General features: G+C 39.1%; 1 protein-coding gene across 1 annotated transcript; it reads left to right on the top strand.

Moving 5' to 3' along the window:
- The first annotated feature begins 470 nt into the window (after window positions 1-470).
- ogdhl (oxoglutarate dehydrogenase L) lies at window positions 471-16,440 on the top strand. The gene is given in 26 exon segments (XM_042010724.1): window positions 471-520; window positions 1,099-1,316; window positions 1,612-1,629; window positions 1,632-1,749; window positions 1,752-1,783; window positions 2,464-2,566; window positions 4,437-4,552; window positions 4,629-4,783; window positions 5,200-5,346; window positions 5,447-5,537; window positions 5,612-5,791; window positions 6,151-6,279; window positions 6,576-6,755; window positions 6,843-6,995; window positions 7,600-7,702; window positions 7,800-7,928; window positions 8,232-8,382; window positions 12,657-12,784; window positions 12,857-13,035; window positions 13,164-13,235; window positions 13,774-13,899; window positions 14,802-14,874; window positions 14,964-15,127; window positions 15,221-15,375; window positions 15,465-15,615; window positions 15,655-16,440. Coding segments are annotated over 24 exon segments (3,042 nt in total). The 5' UTR covers window positions 471-520; window positions 1,099-1,100; the 3' UTR covers window positions 15,589-15,615; window positions 15,655-16,440.
- Window positions 16,441-19,017: the final 2,577 nt, after the last annotated feature.

The following is a 19,017-nucleotide window of genomic DNA, read 5'->3' on the forward strand; positions in this document are numbered from 1 at the left end:
TTTAACCCACTCAAGGTAGAGGCCCATCAATCTGAAATCACTTGCTCAAATGACTCATGTTCAGCCTCTCATAAAAGTTTAATTGGCTAATAGAATTAACACTGAAGGGCAAAGACATGTGATGTGTCTTCAATGGAAAAACGACCCGTGTGCATAGGCACACTAATAGGAGCATAAGTGTTATTGTAATAAAAAGAAAGGGAAAGAAAGGGAGGGGGGGTGTCTCATTTAGCCACATCTGTAGCAACAAGAAGGTGAATCCAGTTCATTCATTTAAACGTCAATTCTTAACATAAGTCACCACAGAATTTAGCTTTAGTTAAGCTTGTTTTGCTGTGACCCTGGCACCATCTGCACCATTGAATGCAGCGAGCTTGTCCCTGCACAGAGGCGGTACCACCTGACCCACAGGGTGGCGTGTCAAGCCGGGGCTTCAGTTGAAACTATCGCCTCCCTTCCCACCTGTCCCGTTTACACCTCTCGGCCATGACAGTAAAGCAGAAGAGCGGTGCAGTCTAAGGTAAATGTAGTTTTCAGAAGTAAATCCATAGTGACGTAAAAGACTGCTCTCTCGCCATTGTAACGCTCTTCTGCAATGTCAGAGACAAGGGGAGATTATGTGGGTTTATGTTGACGTTGTGGGATTACAGGTCCAGATGAAAAGCGAGGGTTGTATAATGACAAAAAGATGTGTTTTGGCACTGATGTCGGCGCAGTAATTTGAGGGAGCCTAAAACATCCTGCAGAAAAAGGTGAGGAAGTTGCAGCAGCGGTTATAGGATGATACAGCAGTGTTATGAGCCAGGCTGGGACTGTTCCAGGTTTACGCGCAATTAAAACTGCACAGACTTTGTGCTGAAACAGATGCACAGACCGTTATTGATGCAAAGCTGCAAGGTTAAATAGAGACTGCTAAGATCAGTGCAAATCCCGTCAAAAATATACGGTTGTGGTCATTTTCTATGTAATGTGTGTGAGCGCGCAGTTTAAGCCATTCTGTCTTTTTCTTAAAGAGGGCATTTTGTAAAACAAACTGAATGAAATGTGATCAGGATGTATGGATGTTGACTCCCTCTTCAAACCTCTCGTTATTTCCAGCCATGAGCCACTTTCGGGCGTTAGTGGGTGTTTTAAGGGGTGGGTGTGTTGGACGGAGCCAGTTGCAGCGTGGAGGGGGCCTGGGCAGGCACAGGGCTGATCCCAGGAGGGGCTGCTCCTCCAAGACAGAGCCCATTCTCCAAGCAGTGGCCAGTAACTCCAGCTATATTGAGGGATGTACTATTGCCTGGCTGGAGGACCATAAAAGCGTCCATGAGGTAACTGTGGAAAATAATATTTAGTTTCTTTCTGTTGAATTTGTGTTTAAGTTACAATTAGCTCCCAGTGTTGGTTTTAAAATACAGTTCAGCATCACTGACTAGAGGGAACTTCATGAATTATATTGTGTTTTTTGAAATTAAGTTATTAATAGTTAAGTTGCCTGGAGCAAGTACAAATATGCTCCTAACTGCAGTGTCCTGGATTCCTGGCCAGCATGTCCCTATCTAGCTCTCAGGAAGCAGCAGGGATACATGTTTATGATGCCTTTTTCATCCTTCCTCTGCATTCTAGTCTTGGGGATGGATTTTTCCAAAAACATCCAGGCATCCAGTCCATCTGGTGAGGCAGGCAAAACACGGCCTTCCGCTCTGCTGCAGGGCCGTATGCTGTCCCACACACCGGACATGACCCAGAAAGTGGTGGAGGACCACCTGCTGTGCACTCTCTCATTAGAGCCTACCAGGTATCCCACCATCACCCAACTCATCTGTGAAGAACACACACATACACACCAGTCAGGTGTTTAATGGACTTGTATTTATTAATGAAAAGAGCCATTTAAATCTTAAAGCTGTGTCTGTGGGCAGAATTAAGGTATCATCCTTCTCGAGCCACAGGTTACTATTTGTATCTGCATGTAAAATTTATCCCCTAAAATTCACCTGCCAAAACAGATGCAACTGGCATGAAAGCTGTTTATAATGTGTGTCCTTGTATAAAAAGGAATATACAATTTGTTTGTCACTGCAAGAGGTTATGCAAATTGCAAGATTAGTTCTACCCACTTACCCAGACTGCTTTCTGAAAATGGAAATATCAAAGAGACTGCTTAAACCAAGCAGGTGGTAACATTCCCCCTCGACCCAAAATTAATTCGAGGAACTATCTGAGGGATTTATTAAATTCCGTATTTTGGCAAAGGCGTCTTTGTTTTATTCCCAGCTTGTTGCAGCCCTGGATTAAATATATGTGTGTGTGTGTGTGTGTACATCAACATGAAAGCTCACATAAGGGTGTCTTTTTTTCATGTAGGTTGACCTGTTAATACAACACACAGCACATTTTTATGTTCAGACTCAGTTTCCTGGTTAAAGCCAAGCTGCTTTTTTTTTGTCTCTTCCTTCATATCTGTTTCGTGTATAGATTCGTGGTCACCATGTTGCCCAGTTAGACCCACTGGGAATCCTTGAAGCTGATCTGGACTCCTTTGTTCCCTCTGACCTCATCACCACTATTGATAAATTGGGTGAGATTTTTTCTTTCAGTCATCCGAGGCACAACATACTGTACATCACAGCTAACAAAAATTTTACTTGTAAAAAGAGAACAGCTTCTATCATGTTGCGTCAATAGAGTAATAATTAAAATAATAATAAATTCATGTCTTCAATCTTTCTCTTAAGGTTTCTGTCTGGGGGATTATTAGTTCTGGTGGGAGGATTATTTCAAAAGCTTCCTAATATTATTATAGTAATATAATCTAATTTATTTGAATTAACTTATAACTTATTCATTACTCAAGCATTTTTGGCAGTCGATGCATGTACTGCTATACATGTTATACACACATTTTTGAATTGGCGTAACTCTTCAAGACTTCCAGTGGAGAGTGGTATTTCATTGTAAAGCATCCCATCAAAAGCTCACCAAGTGTATATACGGGTTGGTCAGGCTAATGCTGTCATAATCTCAGCCCCAGCTCTTGTCCATTCTCCATTTCATTTAGCGGGCTGAGGGTTGGAGGATGCAGGATAGGCCACAGAAAGCGATCGAAGTCTACAGTAATAGCGAAGTGCAGAGGAGAGAGGGAGGCATTGCTTCTGTTGGCTGCTGTATATCAGTGGATCAGTGTGTTTCAGGACATAGCATTGCATTATGTATTGTCACCAGGATTATAGCTTCCTAATGAAAGCTAATGACAGCCCCAGCGGTTCCTTATTTGGTCAACTGATAGTACATGAGGTCTATTCCTGGCCCTATTTGCCTTCTCCTGTTCCTAATATGATTTTCACTTGTCTCCTCTTATGTTGTCTATGATTTTGAGCTTCACCAGCTCTCTCAGGTGGGCTTTTGTTAAAGCACAAACCTACCTGCATGTGAATTTACGTTGGAACAGTTTTTATTTTCTTTCCTCAGGCTTTCTTTCATCATTGCTCAGTGTCATCAAACACATCAACTTATTTTAAGCTTTTGAATTTTAGAAGTTAATTTACTTGCACCCAGTGCCTCAGAGTTTGGAGACATTTTTGAGCTGCTAATGATCTTTAATCCCCGTTATCAGTTAATCTTTTGCTTATTATGTTTTGATAGATCAGTTAATCATTTAGTCTCTAGGCTCTGATAAGTTGTCATAGAAGTTCACCAGAGGCCAGGGGATATCTTCAGAATTTGCTAGTTTTGCTGGGCTAACAGTCCAAAACCCAAATATATATCAGTCAAACACCATTAAACTCACTGATGAGAAAACATTGATCATTTCTTCACGATGCTTGGCTTAGTATTCATATTGACCCCAGCCACCAACCTTGACATCCGTTCCCTCACCATGGTTACAGCATCACTGGTGGATGCAGCCTCCTGATTCCTACCAATATCTCAAAATGTGCTGCTGACTAAAGAACATGACAAAGAACCCAGAGGATTGACCTGCGTAGGTATAACTTCCTGGGTGTAAATCGGATTCACAGAATGAGCTGGAACAACCCTGATCATTGGAAGGCCCCACCCTGCAACACACAGGAGCCAAATAATCTGTTGAAGTTGTTTCAGCTTACTAATAATCTAAAAATTGATCTGGATTTTGTTATAAATTGATTTTGGACTGAAGGGGAATTTTCATGCCATTGGGTAACATTGCCTTAAAAACAGCAAGACAAACAAAGAAAAAAAAAAATTTCATTGCTTTGCTATTTAAAATGTTTTAAATTACGTTAATGCGTGCCTCACTATAAATGACTTTGATATGAATTTTTTCCCTCTGTAGTTACAAAACAAAAAGGAAAAAAAAAAAACAAATGAAATTGCAAACAGACAAATTGGACGATATATGAAAAATAACTTTAATGATAATTAGTGATTTTCCTGGATGAGCCTGTGTTGACATGATGTTGTTGCAGGTTTCTATGGCCTTGATGAGTCTGACTTGGATAGAAGCTTCCAGCTGCCCCCCACCACCTTCATCGGAGGACAAGAAATTACTCTTCAGCTTAGAGAAATTATACGGAGACTAGAGGTATTCCATTTGTGTTTGTTTCTATGCATGTATCCCATTCTGGTGAAACGTATTTATTTAATTGTCTCTTTCTCAGACATCTTACTGCGGTCACATCGGGGTTGAGTTTATGTTCATTAACAATGTGAATCAGTGTCAGTGGATTCGTCAGAAGTTTGAGACTCCTGGGATCATGCAATTCACTAATGATGAGAAGAGGACTCTGCTAGCCCGCCTGATCAGATCCACACGGTCAGCATGAGTAAACATCTACTGACTTACCCTTTGCTGACAGTGAAATACCTCACTTTTAGTTATAGCTCCCAGAGACTGGCTTATTATAAACAAAACTCTTGCACAAATGCATTTAGAAATTAGCACTCTCTTTTTCATGTGAGTTCATTTTCATCTTTGATAAATGATCTGTGTCACTGAAGCTTCCTGGAAGTGATATGTTTACTATTATAGTTCTTACTGTATTCCTGGCCTATCTTATTTTACCATCCATATTTAATCACAACCATTGACAATGGATTAAATTAGCCAAACTTATGTTATCTAATCCATCACAGTATTGTTAAAACAAAGAAATTAACCATATTATCAAATATTTTTTTATTATTAAGCTACCTGTTTGTGGCAAAACTTTGAGCCGTTGTTATTTCTAGATTTGAGGATTTCTTGGCCAGAAAGTGGTCTTCAGAGAAACGTTTTGGTCTGGAAGGCTGTGAAGTTCTCATCCCTGCTCTTAAAACCATCATTGACACATCGAGCGCTGCTAGCATCGACAGTGTAATCATGGGGATGCCTCATAGGTAATGTGCCTCTGATTTTTTTCTCTATCTCTCTCAGATGTCTGTCAACATCTTCCTTTCTTTCTCTATTGGATGTAGACTTTGTGATCTTTTCTCCCAGGGGTCGACTAAATGTCTTGGCCAATGTGATCCGTAAGGACCTTGACCAGATCTTCTGTCAGTTTGACCCTAAATTAGAGGCTGCTGATGAGGTCAGAACATTTTTGTGGGTTTTAGGAAAACCTACAGGCGGTGCTTTATAAACTCACAATTTTTACATGTGTAGGGTTCAGGTGACGTTAAATACCACCTTGGGATGTACCATGAGCGGATCAACCGTAAAACAGACAAGAACATCACTTTGTCGCTCATGGCAAATCCTTCCCACCTGGAGGCAGTGGATCCAGTGGTTCAGGGGAAGACCAAAGCTGAACAGTTCTACAGAGGAGATGCTCAGGGAAAGAAGGTAACCTTTATTGTATAGTTACATGTTTTGAAAACATCTGGTTGTTACTCGTAATGTCATCTACTGAGACTTCAGGAGCCCACTGTATTAGTTTGGATGCGGAGTACCCCCAAATCATCACTTTTATAATGTGCTGGGTTACCTGAGCTGGAAATGTAGCAGTAATAGAAAAAGTCACCATCATAATGTGGAAGATAACAACAAGGTCTTTGGCAGTTATATGTGTTTAATTATGTATTTTAGTAATATTTTTAATAACCTTAACCAAATACTTGTCAAGAGTTTAGAATGTGAAAGTCTTCTTCAAAACATGAACTCAAGATATTTCAACCTACTGAGTATATCATGTCATTTTCAAGGTGATGTCCATCTTAATGCATGGTGATGCTGCTTTTGCTGGACAAGGGGTTGTGTATGAGACCTTCCATCTCAGTGAGCTTCCGTCGTATACCACACATGGTACAATCCATGTGGTGGTTAACAACCAGGTACTGCAGAGTAGTAATCCTATAGTGTTTTTTTCCCCATTCTTCTACTGTGTAAAGTCTAAGCATACTATAATAGAAAATACCAGAATAAGGCTACCTTTTTGTTCTACACATGAAGAGATATTTAAACATATTTTGAGCATATTTTAGTTTAGTAACCAAATCAAATCAAAACTTTATTTATAAAACCTTTTCCATACCAAAGGCAATACAAAGTGCTTTTAAGATAAAAAAAAAATAAAATAAAAATGTGAATCAAAGTTCTACATGACATGTTTTTGATTGTTGTCCCTCAGATTGGCTTTACTTCAGATCCTCGAGTGGCCCGCTCTTCTCCTTACCCCACCGATGTGGCTCGGGTTGTCAACGCACCCATCTTCCATGTGAATGCTGATGATCCAGAAGCTGTAATGTATGTTTGTCGGGTGGCTGCAGAGTGGAGGACCACCTTCAACAAAGATGTCGTCATCGACCTGGTCAGTCCCTTTCTGACATATATTAACTAATTTACAGCTGCATACTTCGGTGAGTATCTGCTCTTTTTACGCTGTGCATTTTTACAGGTTTGTTACCGACGTTTTGGCCATAATGAAATGGATGAGCCTATGTTCACCCAGCCCCTGATGTATAAACAGATCCGTCGGCAGGAGCATGTACTGAAAAAGTACTCTGACAAACTGATTGCAGAGGGAGTGGTGACACTGCAGGAATTTGAGGTTTGTGATCTAATACAATTTTCTCTTGTTGAATATACTGTATATTGCATTCTGCTACTGTATGCTGCTTTATGTGGTATATTGCCATCTATGGGGTTACTTGCATTAAATCATTCTTGGATATTCCCTCCTGCCTTCAAGCAAATATGTTGTGCCAGCACTGCTGTGTTTGAGTTTCAATTTACTGCCTCTCCTCAATCACTTAGTCTCACAATCTCTCATAGAAAGTATATATTGTGTGATGAAGTTGAAATATGCCTCAGATTTTTTCACCATTCAATGGAATTGCTGAGGTTCATCATCCAAAACAAAAACTTTGAACATAACATCCATTCTAAGTGTTTTTTTTAATGCCACATGGCAGAAAAAAACTGCAGAGCCACTCTCTGGCTTTTGATGGACATTTTTTTCTGTTGTGTGCCCTGCTGCTTGGACTCGTATAAAAGCGTCATTTATAATGTAAAAAAAGGCAGAACCATAACTGCTACTGGAGACTTTTCTCCTCTAAAATGTATTTCTCTTATCTTTTTAGGCTCTTTCTCTGCTGAAGCATTTATTATATTTTGGTATTCTTTATGGACTCTATTGCAAAATGTGTTTACAGGAAGAAGTTGCCAAATATGACAAGATATGTGAGGAGGCATACACCAGTTCCAAAGATGAAAAGATCCTACACATTCGACACTGGCTTGACTCCCCTTGGCCAGGTTCATTGTCCCATTCCTACAAAAATATACCTCATTATACTTTAAGTAAACAAAAGAACAAAATGTAATTGTCTGCTTTTTCTGTTAATCTCTGTAGATTTCTTCACAGCAGAGGGAGAGCCAAAAAGCATGAGTTGCCCGCCGACAGGACTGGATGAAGACATTCTGCAGCACATTGGCCAAATGGCCAGCTCGATACCACTGGAAGATTTTAAGATCCACCCTGGTGAGGTGTTGTGCCAGAGAGCAGAGCAATGAGTCAGAGCTGTCAGTCATCCTATTAGTGATGGTAGCAGGCATTGATATTGTTATATCATGCTAAAAATCTCCACATTTGTTTAATTTTTGGACATTTTTCAATGCAGTTCTTTTGATCTGTAAAAACCTGTTCTAGAAGCATGGCTTTAGTCAGCTGGGTTGGCTCATACAGCATCTAAGACTGCTAGAAAGGTTTAATGTCATTGGCAGTGCAGTATGTCAGCCTAATGTGCTTTAAATTACTTTCCCTATGCCTGTATGTGTTCCCCAGGTGTGTCTCGCATCCTACGAGGTCGAGCTGACCTGGTGAAGAATCGTCAGATGGACTGGGCTCTAGGAGAGTACGTGGCCTTTGGCTCCCTTCTCAAAGATGGCATACATGTCCGACTCAGTGGGCAAGATGTTGAAAGAGGAACCTTTAGGTGAGTCTTTGTGAACTTGGTGTCACATCAAAAGCATCAAAATCTTTTCTAAAGATGTTATTTGCATTAATGTTTGATTTAAATGTTTACTTCATGTTTGCATGTTTGTCTTTTTTATTTTATTTTGTTCATCTATTTGTATTAAAACAAAACAAATGAAAAATTTCCATCCCAACCCACCCACCCACCCCCGAATCACAGGTAGGGGATGATACAAATGTTTCCGCTCATGTGTTTAAAAATGGCACTTCACCATGCAATTCATCCACATAATCTTTCCAAGAAGCCCAGTATATCAAGAATAAAAATGATACAAAGACTAAGAAACAATTAAAAGAGACAACAAGAAACAAAAACAAATCACTAGGCTGAAAATTGGACTCAGTCCAAATATTGCTACAATGGATCCCAACATTATTTCCATTTACAGTGACCAAAATTTAAGGATGCTACAGGACACTCCTAATCAAAGTGCAATAGTGAGCCTTGGATTTACATGTATCAAAAGATAAACCCGTTTGAGGATTTTTTTTAGGGGTAGTTTAGATTATGCTCAAGGTAGGTTTGGGAGTGTCAGGTACAGGTTGTGGTTCTGGTGACACCAACTTTAGCAGTACTTTGGCAAGTATTTGTGTTTGGCATAATGGTACCAAAAACCGAGCAAGGTGCAGTCACAAAACCTTTTTAAGTGTGTACTGGAGATCAAGATATGGATACTATTTGTTGACTCACTGGCATTGCATTCATCTGGTCAGAAGATGGTCTCTTAGATTAATATTGCTTTTAAATTATGTGGAAGTTGTTAATCTTATTGCTCAGCCTGTCATCACTTCTGCCTCTGCTCTGTGAATGATGACTGGAGATCATCTTGCAATGAGATCATACCAGACTTGCCACCTGCATCTGCAATATTATGTTGACTACAAAAACTGAAAGACAGTCAGATAGACATATAAACACCTGCCAAAGAAACCTGCAGTAGCAGGTTAGGACCATCTTTTTAGCATGACACACAGATTGACAGAGAGAGGTAATAATAAAAATCAAATCACACTTTATTTATAAGGTGCTTTTCAGGCAATGAGCAAAACAAACTGCTTTACATAATAAAAAAAATATAAAAAAACAATTTATACATATTACAATACAATAAAGAAAAGCCTCCACACACCTGATCTTAATCTCTTTCACACCCAATCACACACGCACACACACACACACACACACCCACACACACCCACACACACACGCAAACACACAAACAAACACACACACACACACACACACACACACACACACACACACAAACACACACACACACACTATCTCCCCTCTCTTCCTATTCTTTGCAAACATGAAGTCTAACCACCAATTTCGGTTTCTTACTCAATGTGGTTATAAAAGTCCAGCTTGACGCTGCTGTGAGGAAACGATATCTTGGGGACGCCACACCAAGAGTCAGCCCACGCATGGCTGCAGAGGGCGCTACTACAGGAACTGCCTAAATCAGGGCAGGTCGGTGCCCACACCCCTCCTCATTATATTGGGTGCAATATAAGGTCTAAGACCCTACATGATGAGACATGGATATGTGGATCGGACAAGTCAGGAATTGTACAGCAAACGTCCCAATGGGTGGACTTTTCACTCTTATGGGTGGCTGCAGCTCAGGGGGAAGAGTAGTCGTCTTCCAACCAGAAGTTTGGTGGATCGATTTCAGGCTTTCCCTTACATGTTGAAGTGTCCTTGAGCAAGACACTTAACCCTCTTTTGGAGGTTTTTGTCACTCTTAGTTAAAATATTCAAATTCCCCAATCTTAAATATGTGTGTGTGTGAATGTGACAGGTAGTGTAAAGTGCTTTGGGTGGTCAAGCTGTTTGGAAAAGGGCTATAAAAGCATAAGTCCATTTACCATCTTACACTTGAGCCACAGGCACTCCATAACATCTGTCAGCTTGCTATATTATATATGTTTCTCTAATAATGAATTTCCCTAATACTACTAAAATGAAAATATGTCACCCAGCCCAATAACAAATCTTAAGATGATAGCGTCCAATATGTCTTCATTTAAAATCAAGTTGTTGTTAATTTCAGTGGTTGTATATCCAACCAGAACTAAGGGGCAAACAACAGTCTCTTAAACATATTGAATTAAGTAACAAAGGGTGTGTGGAGAATGGCGTAGTGAGTCTGACAGACAGAAGACATTGGCACAGTCTCTAGGGAGCTGCAAAGCCCACATGGTGTTGTCATGGTATGGAGGGAACGAGTGACACATGAACATAACCAGCCCCCCTTTCACTGTGCCTGTCTCATCTGTCCCCTATCATTTCTCTAGCAGCCCATCTTTCCTGACAACAACCAACCCCCCAGCTTACAGCGACATACATCACACTAACTAACCAGAGGCTACAGGGCTTTTCCTCTTGCCTCACATTTACTCATGACATGTACCTCTCCACTTCAGTTTTTCCATTCTGCAGGGTGATTTACCTTGCTAAAAAAGAAACAAACAAACAAAAAAAAATGACAGGATCTCTGTATCACCTGTTGTTTTGTCAAATCCTCTTTGTTTACTTCCTTTCTCTTCACATTTCACTTGCACTTTACCCTTCTTACTTTCTTGAATAGAGTTTTTTTTTTCTTCCTTCTACCTATACTTCTTTCATCCCCCATCACTCTGCTCCCCTTCATAGTTCTCAGGAGCTGAGCATATTGGCATGTTACAGTTGAGTGGGCCTGCTTGCGTTTGTGTGATGTACGCAACAGCATGGACTAATGGATTCAGTCGTTGTATTTGGATAGGGTGCATGTGCTGCACCGTCCACCCCTTTTCCTGACTAATGGGGCCCCCAGGCAGAGGAAGTGTGTTTGTATTTGTGTGTGTGTGTGTGTGCTATTTTATGCACGTGTGTTGTGTATATACATAAAAAATAAAGAAGAGGCAGACACACAGTTTGGGGGTAATTGTCTTTAGAAAGTGTGTGAGTTTATTGCAAAAGCTTAATTAGGTGTTACTTTAAAAATGCTGGATGCTTTAGAGTTTCTTCTTTCATGAAAGGATTTCCTGAGAGAAAGTGGGAATCCTGCATATTTTGATGCAGGATGAAACATTATGTGCTCTCATTACTCCACAATCATAGATAATATTTTTCAAATGGCTCATATTATGTCTTCATAGGCATAATTTGTCAGTTTCAAGTTAATAATTTAGGTTATTTCCTGCTATTTTTCTGCCTGACTGTTACATAATCTGCAGCAATGTGTGTGTGTGCGTGTGTGTGTTTGAATATATGTGTGTAGATGTCATTGAAGTGATATTAAAGGGCTTTAAGTGATTGTCTGATCGGGTTGGTTTTGAAGCCTGATTCTGTCCTGGGAGCGAGCGGACTGGCAGAGCTTGTTACTGCTTGGCTCTTTGCTCCCATCAAGTCTTGTTGAACCCTCCAACTGACTGAAGATCATGAGAGAGGAGAGTACATTTTTAGTAGTGCCTCTATGGGTGGGAATGGACTGGAGTGTGTGCAGATGCATGATGGGTAAAGAACCCCTTTTTTGCTTTAAAAAACTTTCCATCACCACAGATAACACAGCTTTAACTGCTGACAGTATTTTGTGGTTGTATCATCCTGCACTTTGTTCTGTAAACACTGGTGGTAAAATCTCCAGCCATTAAGTCAATAGACAGAAATGGGTTAAACTTTTCAAGTGTTTTTATCAAAAAAAAAAAAAAAAAATAAAAAAAATGAAAATGAACAGCCTTTAGTTTTTTTAAATGGCAGTTTATTTGGCTTTATTCTATTTTTCCATTTAATTTTGGGTGTTACAAACTCCCTGTTAATCAGTAATGGAAACAATTATTTATCTCTTTGGTTAATCGTTGTTTTTTTTTTTGTTTTTTTCCCCCAGACAGGCGTAAAGTTTTCCAGACTTTATATTAACTAGATTTTTATTCATTTATTTATTTCAATATTAAGTGTACACACAGTTTTCCATTAAAAACTAAAGGTTTCAAAATTATAAGACAGAAATATCCTTTTTAAACATGTATTTAGACCTTTTACATAAAATGTGTTTGAAGCACCAGTGTAGCATGCACGGATATCTTGAAAACATCATGGAAATGACCCTCCAACCCTGGCGAACCTGTCTTCTGGAGGTTTCACTCATAACTTTTCTGAAAACTTACAAAGGGAGTGACATGGCGACAGTTTTGTTTCTTTATTTTATTCACAGTCCTCACAGTGTTTTCCTCCCCAATAATTTACAGTCACCGTCACCACGTTCTTCATGATCAAGAGGTAGATAAACGCACCTGTGTTCCCATGAACCACCTATGGGCAAACCAGGCTCCTTACACTGTGTGCAACAGCTCTTTATCAGAGTACGGAGTTCTAGGTAAGACTGCACACCATGATGTTGTACAGTAGCCATTTTTGCTGCTCTGTACAATGATGCCTGCAATTTCAGGTTTTGAGCTTGGCTTTGCCATGGCCAGTCCAAATGCTCTGATTCTATGGGAGGCTCAATTTGGAGACTTTCACAACACAGCCCAGTGTATCATTGACCAATTTATCAGCTCAGGCCAGGCGAAGTGGGTTCGCAACAATGGCATCGTCCTACTGCTGCCCCATGGAATGGAGGGAATGGTGAGAATTGAATACTCAGCCAGGCTTTTAACAAATTAGATCTGTCAGAAGTATTTAGAGATTAACTTGGAGAAAGTTGGATAAAATAATTTCTTTGATTTTGTCATCATGTCTTTTTCTGTTCACAGGGTCCAGAGCATTCATCAGCTCGGCCTGAACGCTTCCTCCAAATGAGCAAAGATGATCCAGATCACTTTCCTGTATGTCTTTATGTACAATTTACTTTATGGCTCAAATGATTACTGAGATTTTCCTGTGCTGATTTATGTCAAAAACATTCTGAGCTGTAACAGAGTATACTCCCTGGTGTACAGCAGTGAATGTCCTGGTATATTGACTACACTGATGTCGTGACCACTTAAGTGATAGCTTCAATGATAATTGCCTATTTATATCGAGCTGAAAAGCCTCTTCATTACAGTAAGTGATCAGCCTTAACTCATCTTCCCCAAGGGTCAGTTGTTATGTGGGAACATTTGGGGAAGGAAACCACTGTGGGTTGCCTCAGCAGGAGCTCACCACATCAAGCCATCAAGTGGACCATTGATCAGACTGTTAGTGGGTGCATGTTAGGGGATTATCATTCTCAGTCCTGTGTGTGTGCAAGCGCAAGATACAGTTCACTGATGCATCAACTTATGTGTTACATCATGAAGGAGAAAACATGGCTGCAGCCAGCACAAGCTTAGATAGTTTAAATGTCTGTATGCAAAGTTAACATTTCTAAATCTTATGAAGGAGTTCACTGGAGATTTTGAAGTCCAGCAGCTGTACGACTGTAACTGGATTGTGGTCAACTGCTCCACGCCTGCTAACTACTGTCATGTGCTCAGACGACAGATTCAGCTGCCGTTCAGAAAACCGGTAAAGTGTAACATCATGGTTACCTCAGTACGCTGTATCCATGTATTTGTTTGAGTGTGCTCGTGTAATGATTGTTTTCATGTTTAAAAGTTTGCATAAATGACACATCAAAGCTTGTTAGGGGTATATTTTAATAAGCAACCCGGCTCAAGTGGCATTTTCAAAGCCATAAAAACGTGTATTTTTGCTGTGTTAGTGTTTGTTTTCCCTTATTATCTTGGAAGGGTCTGAAATGTGTAAAAAACTAACATTAAGTTTTACCAACTGCTTTATTATGAAAGACAGTGTTATACAGGTTCAGATTAAATACTATATTACAACCATGATTCAAAAAGAATCTGTTTTCAGACACATGTTAAAAAATGTGGTGTTTATATTCTTAATTGGCACTTCAAAGCTCTCAAGTATAACTAGTTTGAATAGAAAGTTTTCAAGTGTGACACATTTGGGGTTTTCTTCTTTTATGCACAGCTCTATTTCAGTCTCTCGCAGTTTTTCTAAACTCTTAACTGATCCCTTGTTGCACATAAATGCAATGCTTTGCCAAGCATGAGAAAATTACTCTTGAGCAAATTAGTGATGGTGCCAAGAGGGAATAATGTGTTTTTATTTATTTTTTTTAACATTTTTCTTTATTATTATTTTCATGAAAATCACAGAAATTTATGGCCTGGTTGACTGAACACAAAGTGCTTTATTTATTTGATTGTTAAAGAAATGTTTTGTTTTCTTAGTACTGACTGGTATTGCTATATGTTGCCAACAAATTGGCATGAAAAGATATTAAAAAAAAGTTTTATATCTTGAGTTTTTTAGCACACACAATGAAGATACGGCTGACAGGATCAATCTGTTGTTTGTCACTGACAAAAACATTTTCTTTTTTTATTATTGTCAAACAGCTCATTATTTTCACTCCAAAATCTCTACTGAGGCACCCAGAAGCAAGGTCAAGTTTTGATGACTTCACCAAAGGTGCAGCTTCACTTTATTTCCTGTTAATTTTGACATAACTGTTAAATGAGTACTGGCTTTTGGTAATATAGTACATACAATATCTGTAGGTACTAAATTCAAGAGGCTGATAGCTGATGAGGGCCCTGCGAGTCAAAACCCAGGTCTAGTGAAGAGGGTCATCTTCTGCACTGGAAAAGTTTACTATGAACTGGCTAAAGAGAGGAAACAGCAAAACTTGGAGAAAGATGTTGCCATCATCAGACTAGAACAGGTTTTTATTTAATGTCTTCTGTCTAAACATGCACTGTTTCTTTTTAAATGGGAGCAGTGCAGTTTTATCATTACTCATATCCCTCCCCAATAGATCTCTCCATTCCCGTTTGACCTGGTCAGAGAAGAGGCAGAGAAATACACCAACGCTGAGCTAGTCTGGTGTCAGGAGGAGCACAAGAATATGGGCTACTATGATTATGTGAGACCACGTTTCCTTACAGTGGTGGCCAACAGGAAATCCATTTGGTAAGGGGTTCCTGTCAATCTATTTCTAGAGCAAGGTGAAGGATTTGAGTATTGTTTATTGGTGACAAGCCTTCATTGTTTGTTTTCAGGTATGTGGGACGGGACCCTGCAGCTGCACCTGCGACGGGGAACAAGTCCACTCATTTCAATGAGCTAAAGAGGTTCATGGACACTGCTTTCAACCTGAGAGCCTTCCAAGGAAAGAACATGTAGGAGATGTCGGAAGATCACTTGGCAATGTAGTTTCCCCCCTCTTGATTAATAAAGTTATCTTATCTTATCTTACACCTGGTTTAGAGTAGTAGAGTTGTACATCAACAACAATCAAGACACCAAAACTCAGATTTGTGACAATGACTTTTAACATGTCGTGTAGAACCATTGCTGTTTTTATGCTTAATATTGATTAATATTTGGATAGTGTTGAAGAAGCCACATAATACACACAAAAGTCAAGCAATAAATGTGAGTCACATTTAACAGGAATGAAACCTGCTGAAACTGAACACATCAGTAGGTTTAGTACCTCTATTTTCTTTGGCTACCTTTGCTGTTACTAAGGAGTGTATTTATTGTCACACTTCACTTCACTAGCAGACATGAGCCAGCTGGCACAGAGACTTGCAGCCATGTTTTCTGCTTAGGACATACGGCTCAGCTTCCTCTGTGGAAGCTCAGGTACCCAAACACATGCACACAAACACATCACAGCCTTGGATGTTTTGAGAACCCCACTGATGCTCAGTTGTCACGTTTAAATCCCACAGGTATTAACAGAGTTGATTGTAGTTACCACTGTGTTTAGAGAGGCCCGTAGGATTATGCTTCCTGTTGAGCCATACTGTAGTTTTCATATAGCTGGGAGATTTAACCAGAAGTGCACAAACATAATTATATATGTTTAGTGGCTTAAAGCTTTACATATGGCAGCTTATTACTGAAATAAATATAGCCACATTTCTGTGTGGGCTCTGAAACAGATTTGCACTAGCCCAGGAATTGACCAGAATGAACAATAAAATATACATGACATGGAAATTACTTTTATGTAATTTGTGAAAAAAATGTCTGTGGCTTAATTTAATAAATACATACAATAAGTCCAAAACTCATGGACTGACCTGCTTGATAGAAGAAAATATTCACTTTTCATTGCTGACACAAATCAATTTTTAAAATTTGGGTTTTGGCTTTCTTAACTGTTCCTAAATTTAGTGTGTTTAAATGAATTTTCTAATAGACTGACAGTACAGCCTTAGTTGACAGTTTGCCATCTTCAAAGATGAGAGTTCCTTAATATTTCTACATTGAAAGAAGTTTCCCCACATCCATATTTCTGTGTAAATATGGTTTATGTCATTACTAGACATCACCAGGTTTGTGTGGTTAAAGAGGAAAAACAGGAGTATTATGCTTGGCCATTTATTTATTAGGTTGAATGATCCAATACTGTTTGGAAGGCAGTAAAGGTGTGTGAACCTTAAGGATTAGAAAGTCATTTGAAGCTGAATTTATAGTCTCGTGTTTTTAGTCAGTGGCGAAACAATCGTGATTTAGCACCCTGATTTCTGAAAGTCCAAGATTCATGACACTAAGGAAGTATCTGAGGACTTCAGAAAAAGAGTGGTGATATTATAGAAGCTCACAAAATCATCTCTTTAAGTGAGTCTGAACTCCACCAGTCTGCTGTCAGGCATTTGGGAAAAAAAATAAAAAAGGAAAAAATTTAAGACTGGTATCTTCCTCTGGAGAAATGACTAGGCAACAAAGACAGCATGACAGAAGGGTCATAAGGTCCGTTTGTGGTCACCTGGTAACTGTGACACAAGTACCTGTTGCTGACATTACTGTCAGGCATTGATGCAAGTTTAAAGTGGTTTATATTTGCTTGTAGGCAATATACAGGCAAAGGAAGAGTAACACGTTAAAAAGGTCAAAAGAAGATGAAGAATTAAAAGCGGCCCAAGAGAGGTCAAGGAGAGATAAACATCTATATACCACTTGCAGCACCTTGTTCTAGAAACTAACAAAGTTAAAATAACAGGTTAGTTAACTTTTCCAGAACAAAAAATACATTTCTCGTATGAAAGCAAATAGTAATAAATTATAAGATGTGCATGAGAGATAATTAAGCACCTCTACACATCAAGCCTCACCTGTTAAATTTAACTCACACTAAGAATTATAACTCTCAATGAAACAACTAAACAGCCACAAAGTAAAATTTCTAAATAGCATTAGTTTAAACATAAATGAACTCAGAGCACTCGGAGCGCAGACCTCTGCCAAGCAATAGGTCACTGACCTGAGAAAAGCCTCAACAGCCCACCCAGTTATTAACCCCATGCCAACACACTTATGTAAACTTCAAGCTAATATACAATATATCTATTTCCGTCATCAGGATAGATAGATCTTATTTAGAATCCTTGACCCTGGAAACATACCCGTAGACAGCAAGATGAAGCAAATGGCTAATAGTCGAAGTTATTGAAGAAATTCACATTATCTTTTATGGCGACTCTCTGGGTTAGCTGTTAGTGTATTTAATATCTACCATGATGTCATCTTATACTTTTTTTTCTCAATGATTCTTGGCATTTTCTGTTGAGTTATAAGCTGTAATGGCAAAATTATCTCTATCTTCCAATAGTAAAGAGTTTTTCAAAAATAAATTCCTGGATCCAGACAGTGATCCGGATCACCCCCTAAATGTAATCACTAGTTCCTTATTCCATTTCTCAACTTTCCTGAAAATTTTATCAAAATATGTCCATAGGTTTTTTTAGTTATGACAGACAGACAGACTCTGGTAACATAACCCCCACTTTGGCTGAGGTAATACATAACAAAAACCATGGCTAAGTTTTTCTTTTAGTGCCACAGCAAACTTTGATAATCCACCAACATACACATAAGCAAGAACTTCCACCTGCGCCTGGGACTTTCCTGCAATGACATGTAAAATCTTTTGGTAGTTGCATGAATGCTTTGCTTCCTCAAGGAAAATAGGCTGGGAAACACTTCGCTAATGCACACGAATGTCATCATGGATGCCGACTTCTAGAATGTTGAGCGTTTGTGGTCTCCAGAAATCGTTTTACTTTAGTCCATCAGAACGGAGCTCTGATTCAGAGAAAGTGACGGCCTTTCTGGATCTTGCCATGAAACTGTGTTCCCTGACATTCAGAAGTGTTTCTGAGCCCATGCAGTTATTTGAAGATTTGCAGCCATTAGTATCATTTATTAAATTGTTGGCCACACAGTTTTCCACATCCCAAATTTTACTGGTTACATACTCAGCCCTCATCATTACTTAGTTAACTTTTTACACATTCAACTAGTACTTAACTTTACACAACTATACACAAACCACACACATACACAAAACATTTAGATGTAAAATAATCTTAAACCTTCAGTTGAGTCTCTCTTTTAATATCCAGTAATCTTTTACAACTACAATACTTTGACAATTATAAACATAATGATCATCTCTGATTTATAAGTGTCACATAATCACTTTTATAACTTAGTTACACTCTGTTACATTAGGTTTTACCATACAAAAATAAAGAACTTAATATATTCTGATCGTTAACACACAATTTTAATCAACATTCAAAATAAAAAAGTATCCTT

This window comes from Melanotaenia boesemani, chromosome 16 (assembly GCF_017639745.1).
Source record: "Melanotaenia boesemani isolate fMelBoe1 chromosome 16, fMelBoe1.pri, whole genome shotgun sequence".
Taxonomy (NCBI): domain Eukaryota; kingdom Metazoa; phylum Chordata; class Actinopteri; order Atheriniformes; family Melanotaeniidae; genus Melanotaenia; species Melanotaenia boesemani.